The 13,570-nt window shown below is 43.5% G+C and overlaps 1 protein-coding gene and 1 long non-coding RNA gene across 6 annotated transcripts in view; one reads left to right on the forward strand and one right to left on the reverse strand.

Annotated features, from left to right (window-relative positions):
• ARIH1 (ariadne RBR E3 ubiquitin protein ligase 1) overlaps positions 1–13,570 on the forward strand; it is a 130,127-nt gene that overhangs the window by 34,184 nt on the left and 82,373 nt on the right. For all 3 annotated transcript variants that reach the window (XM_039492224.1, XM_039492226.1, XM_039492227.1), the window contains exon 2: positions 11,278–11,345. In XM_039492224.1, coding sequence (XP_039348158.1) covers positions 11,278–11,345 — 68 coding nt within the window. The remainder of the gene's footprint in view (positions 1–11,277; positions 11,346–13,570) is intronic.
• LOC120373591 overlaps positions 1–13,570 on the reverse strand; it is a 38,700-nt gene that overhangs the window by 20,942 nt on the left and 4,188 nt on the right. For all 3 annotated transcript variants that reach the window (XR_005585599.1, XR_005585601.1, XR_005585600.1), the window contains exons 2-3: positions 6,630–6,772; positions 4,792–4,873 (exon numbers count right to left, since the gene is read on the reverse strand). This is a non-coding gene — a long non-coding RNA (uncharacterized LOC120373591). The remainder of the gene's footprint in view (positions 1–4,791; positions 4,874–6,629; positions 6,773–13,570) is intronic.

Genomic DNA, 13,570 nt, shown 5'->3' on the forward strand with positions numbered 1-13,570 from the left:
GGAGAAGAGAATAATATCATGGAAACCCAGTTGAGGGTCTTTGAGGGTGGTGAAATCATGCTGTTTGATGCTAAAAAGGCAGAACTACAGAAGAGAACAAATTTGTGGTGGAGGAAGTCCATGTGGTCACTGAAGACTGAGGGCTTGGCTACACTTGCAGATGCAGAGCGCTGGGGGTTAAGCCAGCCTTTGGAGACCGCAGCAGGGAAAATGCTGCCATGTGTTTACACTTTCAGCTGCAAGTGCACTAGCGGAGCCACATTAGCAGCTCTTGCAGTGCCACAAAGAGCAGTGCATTGTGGTAGCTATCCCAGTGTGCAAGTGGCTGCAGCATGCTTTTCAAATGGTGGTGGGGTGGTGGTGGAGTGGAGTGTGACAGGGAGTGTGTTGTGTGTATGTGGGGAGAGACTGTGTTTTGGGGGGCAGTGTGTCAGCATACTGTCATGTAAGTTCAGACAGCAGCTGACCCCCCTCCCCCACCCCACCTCTCTCTCTCTCTCTCACTCAAAAACAGCAGCATTCCACAGTAATGGTTTGCTTTGTCCCGGAGCAGATAAGCATGCTGGCTGCCAGAAATGGAGCTTTGAAAGGGGATATCCGCATTCCTGCAGCAGAGTTCAAAACAATGACAAGAGTTGCCACTTGACTTCAGGGGATTATGGGACGTTTCTAGAGGCCAGTCACAGCTCAGTAATGCAACTTGTCGTCCATACTGACACCTGGGCATTTCAGCCGGGGCGCAGCAAGTGTTATGCTTTTCATGGAGGTGGATTACCAGGAGCGCTCCAGCTGCAGAGTCCAGGCACTCTACATGCTTTGCCAGTGTGGACACCTCAGGAGTTAGGACGCCTGGGGATGATTTAATGCGCTCTAACTTGCAAGTGTAGCCAAGCCCTGAGTCATGCAATAGCAGTTGAATGGTTGGAATTTGGAACTGAGCCAGAATTGGGGTTTATTTTAATAGGGTGGACTTTGTGCTGAAAGAGAAGGGTAAAGAGTCAGGTGGAGGGGAGAGGAATGGTAGGACTTGACAAGTCTGCAGAGGCGAGGGAGGTGGCAGAAAAGTGACAGTGGTGCATTTGGTGTGAGGGGTAATGTTAAATGAGATAACTTAGCGGTTGGTGAGAGGAAACTCTGATATGGAGAAAGGTGCAGGGGCAGTGATTAGCCACGCAGCCTTGTCGTCACTATTTCGGTGAGTGGGGGAGTTGATGGGGTTTGAAAGTCAATTAAGGAAGTGTGGGTAAAATGGGGGAAATTAAGGGATAAGACTGGAAGTCTGGAAGCTGAGCCCATGTGGATTAAGGTGGCAGGCTGACTACAGGACAGAGCCAGGTGTCAGGTCAGAGGAGGGTAGTTGACAGCTATGGGGGAGGGAAGAGAGGGTGGGTAGTTTGATGCAGTGTTGCTTGGAATAGGGAAGAGATGACGAGTGGAAGAGAAGCATGCCCTCTATATCCGGGAGTAATAATGGGTTATGGGTGAGGCGAAGCCACGAAGAGTGCAGCTGCAGAGAGAACGTGAGATGGGGAAATCCTGGCTTCAGTGAGGGCAAGGAGATGTGGGGAGCAAAAATAAAAGATGTGAATGGTATTGGTTTTTTAGATGAAGCAGGTATTTGAGAATGGGGAAGGGTGAGAATGGAGGTGAGGCTGCAGATTATGGGTGAGATATACTGGGCTGGTGGCAGGCAAGGGTTGGCTGGTGGTGGAGGGAATGCTGGCTTGAGAGAAATGACACCAAAAGGTGGGGGAAGGGGGATTGCAGAAAAGGAGAATATAGGGGTGAGGGTGGATTGGCGGTAGGTGGGAGAGCCTCTTGTGGAGGGGATGATGAGATTGAGGAAGAGCTGACAAAAGGATAGGAGGGAAGGGAAAAAGATTAAGATGGTACAAAGGCCATGTCTATATGTACAGTGCTGCTGCATGTGGGGTGATGACGCTCTATGCCGACGAGAGAGAGCTGTTCCATCTGCATAAAACTACCTCCGCAAGTAGTAGGAGCTGTGTTAGTGGGACGAGCTCTCCCCTGGATATAGCGCTGTGCACACGAACGCTTATGCCGGCATAATTTATGTTGATTGAGGGTGCTTTATTCACCTCCCTGAGTGACATAAGTGATGCCAGCATAAGCTAAATGACTGCTGATTAAGTGATTTGACAAAGATTAGGCAAAGGATTATTAGGTGGCAGTTATTTAAATTATTGAAGAAGCCCCCTGGACACTCAGTCTGAGTTTGTTGAACAGTTTACATGTTTCAAAGCCATGAGTCCTGGAATTACTCACCTGTAAGGCCCAAGGTATTTAACTTTGTTGGTAAACTGAGAGATGCCTGTCTGGGATTTCTATAGAAATCCCCTGTAAGAGTAAATGGCCTCTTTCACAATTAGAGCGCTCACAATAGAAGTGTAAAACAAATTGAGCCTTGTTCTGGCGATGTTGTGTTAGTATGAATCAGGCTAAAAGAAGGTGTAAACATACCAAACAAGTGCCTGTAATGTTTAAGCTCTAATTCAGTGATGGGGCCGGTTAGGATAGGAGAAGGCTAAAATAGCACAGATAACTAGGTTATTGTTAGTAGGCGGTACTGTAGGTTTCAAGTCAGCTACTAAATGAATAGAAACAGGTATATACTGTTCAGTGCCTCCTATCAGTTGCCTTCTTTTGTGTAGCAGTATGGGACTTGAGCCATTGCCATCAATACGGAGATTTAAAGCCCTCTACTCACCTAGGTAGGACATTGGAGATTTATTGGGATGTTTTTCTGAGCCGCCCTTGTTGGCATTGGTGCACTTTTATATTGGATATTTGCATCAGTGAGTTCTGACTCCCATGTTTAATTCCCCCACCACATTAATTTAGACCATTCTAGAGAGCTATGGAAGAGTGTGCAACCCAGAGATAGTCCTGGAAATGAGTAGCTTGAGGTCAAGAAGCTTGATAGCTACCCTTAAACTGGACTGTGAATGTGCACAAATGGCTGTGGAAGGGACAGGCTTTATTATTGCTCAGGCAATTGAGAGGTTATGATGGGTTTTTATACAGGTTGCTATATGTAAATGAGTTTACCTTTTAGTGATGTTGCTAAAATACCCAAGGTATAACATTTCATATCAATATGTGGACCTAGATCAACACTACACAATGCTGACCTGACCTGTACACTAGTTTTATAAGACAGATCAGTGACTTGGCAGAGAGAGGATTTTCTACACATGCTCAAAAATGCTTGGCATGCCAATATTGGCAAACCCCCTTTGACTGATTAAATATTTGCAGCATGGGATGACTGCAGCACTAGCTTGATGCTGCTTTATTAAAGGAAGATGTCTGTGGTGGTTGTACATGTGATTGGCACAGTTGCCAACTTTCACATGGTAAATAAGCACCCTGACTTTCACAATAAAACAAAAATAAGCTAATCCCACTTCAAAACAAGTCAATCCCAAAGAACCCCAACACTCTGTGATTAGATTTCCCCCCCCCCCATGTGCAGTCTAGGACTGTGGTGGGCCCACTGTGCACCCCTGACTCTCTCTTCCCCCCCCTTGTCCCTGCTTGCCTGGAGCCGATCCAGCCCCTCTTCCCCCCCCCCCCAAAAAAAGGGCAACAAGCTGCAATGAGCTACAAGCCAAAAACTAGCCGCCAAGCAACTCAGAAGCCAATTAAGCCAAAAACAAGCCCGATTTCTGCGTTTTTCCCTGCAGGTTTGGCATGTCTGGGTTGTTTCAAGCACTTAACTTCCAGTTTTTAAACTGCTTATCTTAAAGAGGCCTGTCTTACACCAGCTTATATAAGATGTCATCGCCAGGTAGAATTTTGCATTCTGTATGCTCAAACACCTATTTTGAAACCAGCCGGCTGCCACTTGCTAAGGAATTTAAATACCACCTTTCTTAGAGTGTATGCCAGTGGAATGTACCTGAGCCTGTCATTCAAATACTTGAGCCATTCGAAGAGTTGTAGAGAGGTTCAGGAAGAGTCGGCATTTTTGGGGGTCTCTGCATGGTCAACTCATGTATATGAAGTAGTATGGCAAAAGGCATAGATTGCATGTTCAATCAGAAGTTGTATTAGAAAGGTTTGACCACGTAGAGTCCAAATAAGGCTTAACAGAGGCGTGTAGGTTCTATTCCCTGCTGTCAATTTAATCCTTTGATGCAAATTTTAGAAATGCAGAAGCTGCCACATTTAAATAAATGCTGTATAATGGCAATATCCAAGATGAGGAATTTATCAATGCCCTTGTCTTGAGTGGGTGGAGGAGTTTTGCTGGGGAGCTAAGCATGAGCTGAGTTATTATTAAAAGGCTATTTATGTGTACTGAACACTCAGATTGGAACAGCAGGTTGGTGAGAAGCTGATTTCTTCAAATGCGTTTTTGTTTATCATCTAAAAGAGTTAAACTGCCTAAAAAACTTGTCTTGAAATTGAATGCAGTGATCAAATACTGCAAAATGTCACTCAAATGCTGTTTTCAAAAGCCCCATTTTAAATTAATGTTCTCATAATCTCTTCTAAATTAGTTCACAATTCATGTATTATTGTGTATATATACAGGGTTTTAACTTTTCTCTTTAGGGGAGAGGGATTTTCCTCTTTCGTGCCCCCCATATGGGGGTTGGCCAACAATATATGGGAAGGTTTCTTTTGGTAGCCAGAAGAAATTGAATCTAACACTAAGTGGAATTGTAGCTTAGCTACAAATACAGTCAACCCCCCAAAATTAAGGCGTTTGTACTTCAACCACCCATCACTTCCCAATAGAAGTACTCCAAAACTCCACCAAACCTGTATTCTAAAGTTTATAGGATCCTCATCTGTGTCTTTCCTGCATTCTTCTTTTCATGTTTGCTCTCTACTTCTGCTGTATCTAAACACCAGAGACAGGAAGGTTAGAGATACTCATTTAGAACAGATTGAGTCTTCAGACAAGTAGCGACAGTCCTTCAAATTCTGTGAAGCAGTTTGGATTTTCTTCCCTTCCTCTATAGGCAGATTTACTATATGTATATTTTACTAGAGTTGTCAAAGCTTGTCTTTAAAGTGTTGCTAGAATTTTTTCAACAAAATGGCTGCTTTCCTCTTTTAGATTTCCCTTACTATCAAGATATCAGTAGCGTTTTTACTAGCTTCTAGTGAGCACTAGGCAACTTTCTTTCTAGGTCTAAACATGTACAGTTAACAAGTGATTGGTCTTGTGTGATAAATCTATTTTGGCTGTCCTCTCAAACATTGTTTGAATGAAAATCTAATATTGGACACAAGTTAGTTTCTCCCTTGCTTGCCATCTGTTTCTGGCTGCTTTATTTGGTTATTAAAATGTATTTTTGTAAACAGGAGATGTCCTTATAACCCAGTTCTTCCTGCTGCTGCTTCAGACTAAATCCTATCTTTGCATCATCACAGCCTGCCTGTAGCCAATGTTTCTGGTGGCACAAACAAAGGATTATAATCGTGTGCGCAAGAGAAGTAACTCAACGAATAAGGGAACAAGAAAGCAAGATGATATGCTGGTGGTGTCTATTAAAATGCATCAGTTTAACTGTCCTGTAAACTTCCAATTAATTGTATAGGGAATAAAAGAGCAATAAGAGAGAGTAAATATATGTCCATACAGTAGGAGCAGTGTTAAAGCATTGCACAGTCAGGTTTCACAATGAAAGTAACTTCCTTCAAAAACGTAGTCTCAGACATCAATTGCACAGTTTTTTTGAGTAACTTCATATTGGGCTGCTAGTAGTCCCTTTTTAAGTAGCACAGTCCTTAAAGACAAAGATTTTCACATCTGCAGTTAATTATGGCTAAAATCACATGTTGATTTTTACCAAATTAAGCCTTTAAAAGTTTTCTACTCCCTGGTTTCCAGGGTGCTGTATTGCTTAATTCATGGACAAAGATTTTACTTCTGCTAATACAGTAGGGACAAAGGGGCAAAGATGTTGTGGCCTGCCTTCTGTATCAACAAAACAACCAGCTAAGTTTTAAATCTTGAATCTTTGCTGTGGAAAACAGATAACCTAGTTTTTTGGATCCGGTAGGAGCTTGGTGTGCTGCCAGTAAATCTTTGACTTATTACATTTAATTAATTTGGTAGTGAAGTAGCTAAGGGAAACTGAACCCCCCCAGCAGGTTTGTAGAGGTGAACCACTTTTCTGACTGCAAACACATTGCAACATACTGGGCCTGTAATGTGACATCAGTGTCACAGGTATAATTCTGGTGTAGCATACCCTTTTGTGACACTGAAGTCTTCCACCATTGAAGGAAGAGAGGAAAATAGTTTCCTATAGTTTCTCTTTATTGTTACATTGTTGAAGATGTCTTGGGGGCCCTGACTTAGAGGATTTGCTGTAGAAAGCTGCAATGCCACTTCACTGGGAAAAGAGCAGAATCCACAAATGAAACTAATTCATTTTTCAGTCTTTCAAAATACTTACTGTAAAATGTAAAGTCAAACAAAAATTATTCACCAAAGTGCAATCTGTATCCAAAGCATTTGACTAAAAATTGTTGCTGATCTTCAAAATAGCATAGTCACTGGTCTTAAGATGCCTGATGTGTCTGTATCCACACTGTCCTTCTGCTTTCCCTCCTGTGATACACAATTTATTACAAAAAGGTCCTACCTGTCAACTGCTGCTGTGCCCAGTTGATCTCTGAAGTGCTTAATGGGAACTTGCAGAAGTGTGAATTTAGTGGTCCAAGGGCCTGGTGGGTGCTGCAGCAGAGGGAGGACAGCACTTCAAGGTAATTAAGACCATCTTCACACCTTAAGGGGGAAAAAAATAGGAAAACATTGCTTCCTTGTGCATCCTTCTGACAAATTCACTGCAACAGGAAATATCGTAGATTAATTTGTAAAAAGGCTACATGTTTTCTTTTTGGAGATTTGCTTAGAATTTGAGTGCAAGGCAAAGCTAACTGTCTTTAATTTAAACAATGTGTTTTATTTTAATGTGTGATGATGCTGGGATGATTAGCTGGAGAAAACCATATATGACATTTGTCTGATATGCTTGGCAGGACACTGCCTGAGACACTGAAACACTTCCTTATTGAAATAGAAAGGGATTTTTCCCTAAAGTACAAGTTTTAGTGATTGTAAACGTTGAAATTGTAACTTGACACCTAGGTGGTATGGTGGTAAAATCAACTCAAACACCAAAAGGGCAGTGTCACAGAGGGTGGCCCTTTCAAGGGAATTAGGGACCAGTCTTTTTGTGATGGGCTCTGATAAGGGGAATGAGCCAACCCAGATCCATGCAGTCACCTGGGTGGAAGTTAACTCATTAGGGAACACCTGGGCTTAATAAAGGCTTACGAGGGTTCACTCAGCCCCAGAATGCAGAGGGGATGCTCCTGGGAAAAGGAACTTTTCAGGGGATCTCTTAGCTCATCAGAAAAAGGAACCTAGGAAAGGTGCTCCTACAGAGAGCAGGTTCCAAAAGGGCTACAAGTGAGAGAGCCCTAGGAAGGCTCAGTGCCAACAACAGGATCTTGCCAGACAGTAGCAAGAGGCCCAGGTTGCTGGGGAACTGCATGCTGCTCCAGAGAAGAGCTGCATCAGCTTGACCTCTGCAGGGGCCCTGAGTCGACAAAAGGAACCCTTCCCAAGGTGATGGCAGGAGGCCTGACTCCAGAAGAGGGTCCCAGGTTGTGAGGGCATTAGTGGTGAAGAGCCTGGATAGAGGACTCATGTGGAGAAGACCGACTGATAGTAAGTTGGATATTAGAAAAAGCTTTTTCACTAGTAGGGTGGTGAAGAACTGGAATGGGTTACCTAGGGAGGTGATGGAATCTCCTTCCTTAGAGGTTTTTAAGGTCAGGCTTGACAAAGCCCTGGCTGGGATGATTTAGTTGAGAATTGGTCCGGCTTTGAGCAGGGGGTTGGACTAGATGACCTCCTGAGGTCCCTTTCAACCCTGATATTCTAAGATTCACTCACCCCCAAGCTAGGATACAGGGAGTGAAGACTTGATTGCATGTCTATTTGGCCTTTTGATTAAATAAACTGCACCCCTGAAGAGGCACCGGTAGCTGTATACAAGTCTCACTGAATTTATTGATAGCCCACAAGGGGAAACTAAGGCAGGGACACATTAGCTGCTCCACACTGGGCTGCCAGGAGAACATCGTAACGGCCATAGTTGGTCAGATCAGTGGTCCCTCTAGTCAAGTATCCTGTTTTCTGACAATGACCAGTGACATGCTTCAGAGGGAATGAACAGAACAGAGCAATTTATTGAGTGATCCATCCCATCATCCAGTTCCGGTTCCTGGCAGTCCAGGTTTAGGGACACTGAGAGCATGGGGTTGCATCCCTGACCATCTTCATTAATAGCTGTTTGTGGACCTATTCTCCATGAACTTATCTAATTGTGTTTTGAATGCAGGTATATACTTTTGGCCTTCACAACATCCCCTGGCAACTAGTTTGACAGGTTGACTGTGTATTGTGTGAAGAAATACTTCCTTGTTTGTTTTAAACATGCCGCCTATTAAGAACCAGGGGTCACCCGATTAGATTATGTGAAGGGGTAAATAACATTTCCTTATTCACTTTCTCCACACCATTCATGATTTTATAGACTTCTATCATATCCCCCTTAGTCGTCTCTTTTCCAAGCTGAACAGTCACAGGCTTTTTAATCTCTCATATGAAAGCTGTTCTGTACCGCTAATCATTTTTGTTGCCCTTCTCTGCACCTTTTTCAATTCTAACATCTTTTTTGAGATGGGGCAACCAAAACTTTATGCAGTAATCAAAGTAAGGGCATACCATGGATCTATATAGTGGCATTATGATATTTACTGTCATCTTATCTGTCCCTTTCCTAATGGTTCCTAATGTTCTCTTGGCTTTTTGACTGCTGCTGCTGCACACTGAGTGGATGGGTAGTTCTCTGAAAACATGATTTCTTCAATGGTAACTTCTAATTTAGATCCCATCATTTTGTAAGTCTATTTGCAATTTTTTTCAAACATGCATTACTTTGCATTTATCAACATTGAATTTCATCTGCCATTTTGTTGCCTAGTCACCCAGTTTGTAACTCTTTGCAATATGCTTTGGCTTTAATTATCTTGAGTAATTCTGTCGTGTGCTAAAGTTGGCAGCTCACTACCCCCTTTTCTAGATCATTTATGACTACGTTGAACAGCACTGGTCCCAGCACAGATTCTTGGGGGGAACCCCACTATTTCTCTACTGTGAAAACTGACCATTTATTCTTGCCCTTTCTTTCTTAGCTTTTAACCAGTTACTGGTCTGAGAGGACCTTCCCTCTCATCCCATGACTCCTTTCTTTGCTTAAGAGCCTTTGGTAAAGGACTTTGTCAAAGGCTTTCTGGAAGTCCAAGTACACTATATCTACTGAATCATCTTTGTTCACAGGGTTGTTGACTCCCTCAAAGAATTCTAATAGATTGGTGAGGCATGATTTCCCTTACAAAGGCTGTGTTGACTCTGGTGTGCAGCGCAATGCCAGCGTTGACACAGATGCTCTGAGGGCAAGCACTCACGCTGTAACAGGCATCTATTTTAGTATTCAGTTTAGTTACTACAGGAAATATTTATGGTTATATTATACATAATTATGTGATTATCTACTGTCTGTTCAATACTTGCATCACCTTAGTACTTCAAGGGCTTTTCCTGTCATTCCCATCCACTGAGAAATGGATCTTAACCCACTTTGATTTTGCTTGCACTAAACAGAAAATATCTGTGGGATGTTAAGATAACTGTTGTCCAGAGCTTCCTGAAGAAACATGATTGGGTTGTTGTGAGTTTATGTACCTAGGGTCCGAGTTGATCACGTGAGAAGGGAAGTGTAACAAGATAATGAGTCTTGTCCCTTCTGTAACAGCCAAGGTATGCTTTCAGACACCTGGTGGATGGTTGATCCTGGTCTGTGGGGTATCATTAAATTACAGATCATATGTGATGGGGACCGCATCCTTAAAGAAATCTCTCCTAAACCCCTCTTCTGGGCTTCAAACTCTCTTCCAACCTTGCCAAGTTCATCATCAGAAGTAAGCTCCACATAGATTAGGACCTACCAAATCAAAGTGATACCAGACCCTGCCATAACAAATGCAAAGCCGGCAGACGTATTTCCACTGCTTTGATGAATACCTGCCACAACATACTTTTTAAGATCCCTGGGTCCTACCCATGCATATTACAACATGTTGTGTACCTCATACAATGCACTAAATGCCCCAATAACTGTGGGTGAAATCAAACAATCATTACACTCTCAAATGAACTCTCTCAGAAAAATGCTAAGACAAAAACACTATAATCTGTGGGTGACCATTTTTTACACAGTCGCTCCACCTCTGATTTCAGTCCTCATCCTCAAAGGAAACCTGCATACCACCTTCAAAAGACAAGCCTGGCAGCTTAAATTCATATTTTTGCTAGATACTAAAAATCATGGTCTTAACAACACTGGATTTATGGCTTATTACAACAGTCTGTAACCCACTAACCCAATTTTTTTGTCCTGTGACTTGCAGGGGTGTTAACAGGCCACTTCACCTTGATTAAGCAGCAAAGAGTCCTGTGGCACCTTATAGACTAACAGACATATTGGAGCATGAGCTTTCGTGGGTGAATACATGGATCCAACGAAGTGGGTATTCACCCATGAAAGCTCATGCTCCAATACGTCTGTTAGTCTATAAGGTGCCACAGGACTCTTTGCTGCTTTTACAGATCCAGACTAACACGGCTACCCCTCTGATACTTCATCTTGATTGATTCCTTAGAATGTGTTAACTCCTTGTGCTAAACAATCTGTTCCACCTTGTATTTAGCTGTGACTCTTGAGTACCTTTCCCAGACCTGAAGAAGAGCTCTGTGTAGCTTGAAAGCTTGTCTTTCACCAACAGAAGTTGATCCAAAAAAAGATACTACCTCACCCCCCTTGTCTCTTCAATGATAAGCAGTAGACATGAAGTCAACTGCTGTGGTGACTTATATGGAGCATTGAGTCTACAAAAGTTTTTTCCATTTTGCTTAAATGAACTTCTTAGGGTAGCACTTATGAAAAATGCTTATTCAATTTGAAAAATTAATCTACTTGGACTAATAGTCCACCCAGTGTGGAGATGAGGATAGTACAACTTGTCAATAAACATTTAGAATCCGTGGCCTCCATGTTTGCTTGTCAAGAGCCTTATTCAGGTCCCTGATCTCCCATGGACTGAGTTACAAGAGTGTACTGTTGTTTGTTTTACATTATATTATTTTTTCTTTTTTTCTAGAATCCGGCAACTATCACCAGAATACTACTTAGCCATTTCAACTGGGATAAAGAGAAGCTGATGGAAAGGTAAGTAGCCACCTTTTTGGTAGACAGACACCTTTCACTTGAAACCCATAAGAAGTGCAGATCTAGTCATGGATCAGATGAATACAATGTGTATGGAGAATCTATTATGTGAGGTAGAGGAAATTTTTCCTTTTTACATAGCAGTGCATACCAGCTATTGTTTTAGCACTGATAATTTTCAGAGGCTAATGGGGAAAGTAAATACCCATGAGGGGTATTTTTTTGCTTTTTTTGAGGGGGCATTTGTTGCTCTTGACTCTTTTTTCCATCCCCCAATTCCCTTCCAGTTTCATGTGTATATGCTCTGGGAATTTTGTATTTCTGCAAGAATTTCAAATGCCTCAAGACAGGGTGGGCAAACTATGGTCTGTGGGCTGGATGCGGCCCATGAGTTGTTTTAAGCCAGCCCATGAGCTCCCACTGGGGAGTGGGGGCTGGGGCTTGCCCCACTCCGGCTGGGGCGCTGGGTTGGGGGCTGCACTGTGTGGCTCTGCTCCAGCTGGGATGCCGTGTTGGGGACCACACCGCGTGGCTCCCGGAAGCCACGGTACGGCCCCGCTCCAGCTCCTAAGTGTTCCAATGGGAGCTGCAGGGGGTGCCTGTGGATGAAGCAGTGTGCAGAACCGCCTGGCCGCACCTCCAGGTAGGAGCCGGAGAAGGGACATGCCACTGCTTCCGGGAGCCGCTTGAGGTAAGCACCGCTCTGAGCCTGTGCCCCGAGCCTCTCCCCATGCCCCAACCCCCTGCCCCAATCATTTCCCCGCCCCACTCCCGTTCTCCAAACTCCTTGATCCCAGCCCGGAGCACCCTCCTGCACCCCAAATATCTCATCCCCAGCCCCACCCCAGAGCCCGTACCCCCAGCTGGAACCAACACTCCTTCCCACATTCCAGCCCTGATCCCCCTCCCACCCTCTAAACTCCTCAGTCCCAAACCAGAGCATCCTCCTACACCCCAAACTCATTGCCTGCACCCTCCCTCCACCTCCATACTCCAACCCAAATTTCATGAGCATTCATGGCCCGTCATACAATTTCTATTCCCCAACGTGGCCCTCGGGCCAAAATGTTTGCCCACCCCTGCCCTAAGAGAAGCAAGCACAAACATGTTCCTGTTGCCTTGTAAATACTTACAATACTCAGATTGGGTGCGTTCTGCATGTCATCCTTGCATGTTGGTCTTTTTCTGTGTATAACATGTTGAGTCTTGGGTGGCCAGAAATAGACTTTGCATTAATCCTGCAATGACTAAATTACTCTTGACTGATACAGGGCATCAGTATAGTATGTTCTAGCCTACCTTGTTTTCATCTTTTGAACACTTTTTTTTTTGTCTTTTTTGGGGTTGTGGTTTGAATCTTGAGTTTTCTATGGAAAAGTATTTTGCTGCCACCTTTTAATTTCTAGTCAGTGTTGCCAGAACAAAATGTTTCTTCTGAAAACAAAGATTTGTATTTTCTGGAGTGAAAGAAGGCTTTGCTAGTTTGTGGTGTTGCTGTATAACCTCTGAGCCCAAATCCAGCAGCTAGATTGGTAACAAAGGCAAATATGATAGTCTCTGTAAAAGAGAATACGGGAGCCAGGAAAATCAGGGTTCTCATACAAGTTGATTAAACATTGGGACATCAGTCTAGAAACACTGGTAAGGCAGCCATGCTGGTTCTTTACCTTGACCTCCCTTATCTCCTCCTTGCTGACATTAGAACGCCACTAATTAAGACAAGAAAAATGTAACTTCAGAGAGCGAGAGTGAGCCTGTGCCGTGCAGTAGTATGGAATCTTGTAGGAAAACTGCTTTTTCTGGCCTGTATTGGTTACAGGGGGATCTCTGGCCTATGAAGCTGTTTAGAAGAGATAGTGATAGGGTGATCCGTGGCCTATTATATTGAGTATATGTGGAAACCATTTCTTTGGTATGTGTTGGGAGCATGTGGTCACTGATCGGTACAGGTTCAGTTAATTGGGGAAGTGATGGTGGTGGATGTCCGTTCCACATAATGGAAAAAGGCAGGATCTCATGTGACCCATATATAAAGTAATGTAGGGTTTAGCCCATAATGGGAGTATGGAAGGAGTCTGACTTTAGCTAATTAGTGGGTGGGTTTGCAGTTCAGATGCTCTTATGTAGCTTTGCTACAGGATAGTAGAGGTTTGTAACAGTAGCTGAATCATATATGGTAGTCAAGGGTAAGGGGACAAAGATAAGGCTGGTATTAAAACCTTAGC

The sequence above is a fragment of the Mauremys reevesii genome, linkage group 10, assembly GCF_016161935.1.
Source record: "Mauremys reevesii isolate NIE-2019 linkage group 10, ASM1616193v1, whole genome shotgun sequence".
Lineage (NCBI taxonomy): Eukaryota > Metazoa > Chordata > Testudines > Geoemydidae > Mauremys > Mauremys reevesii.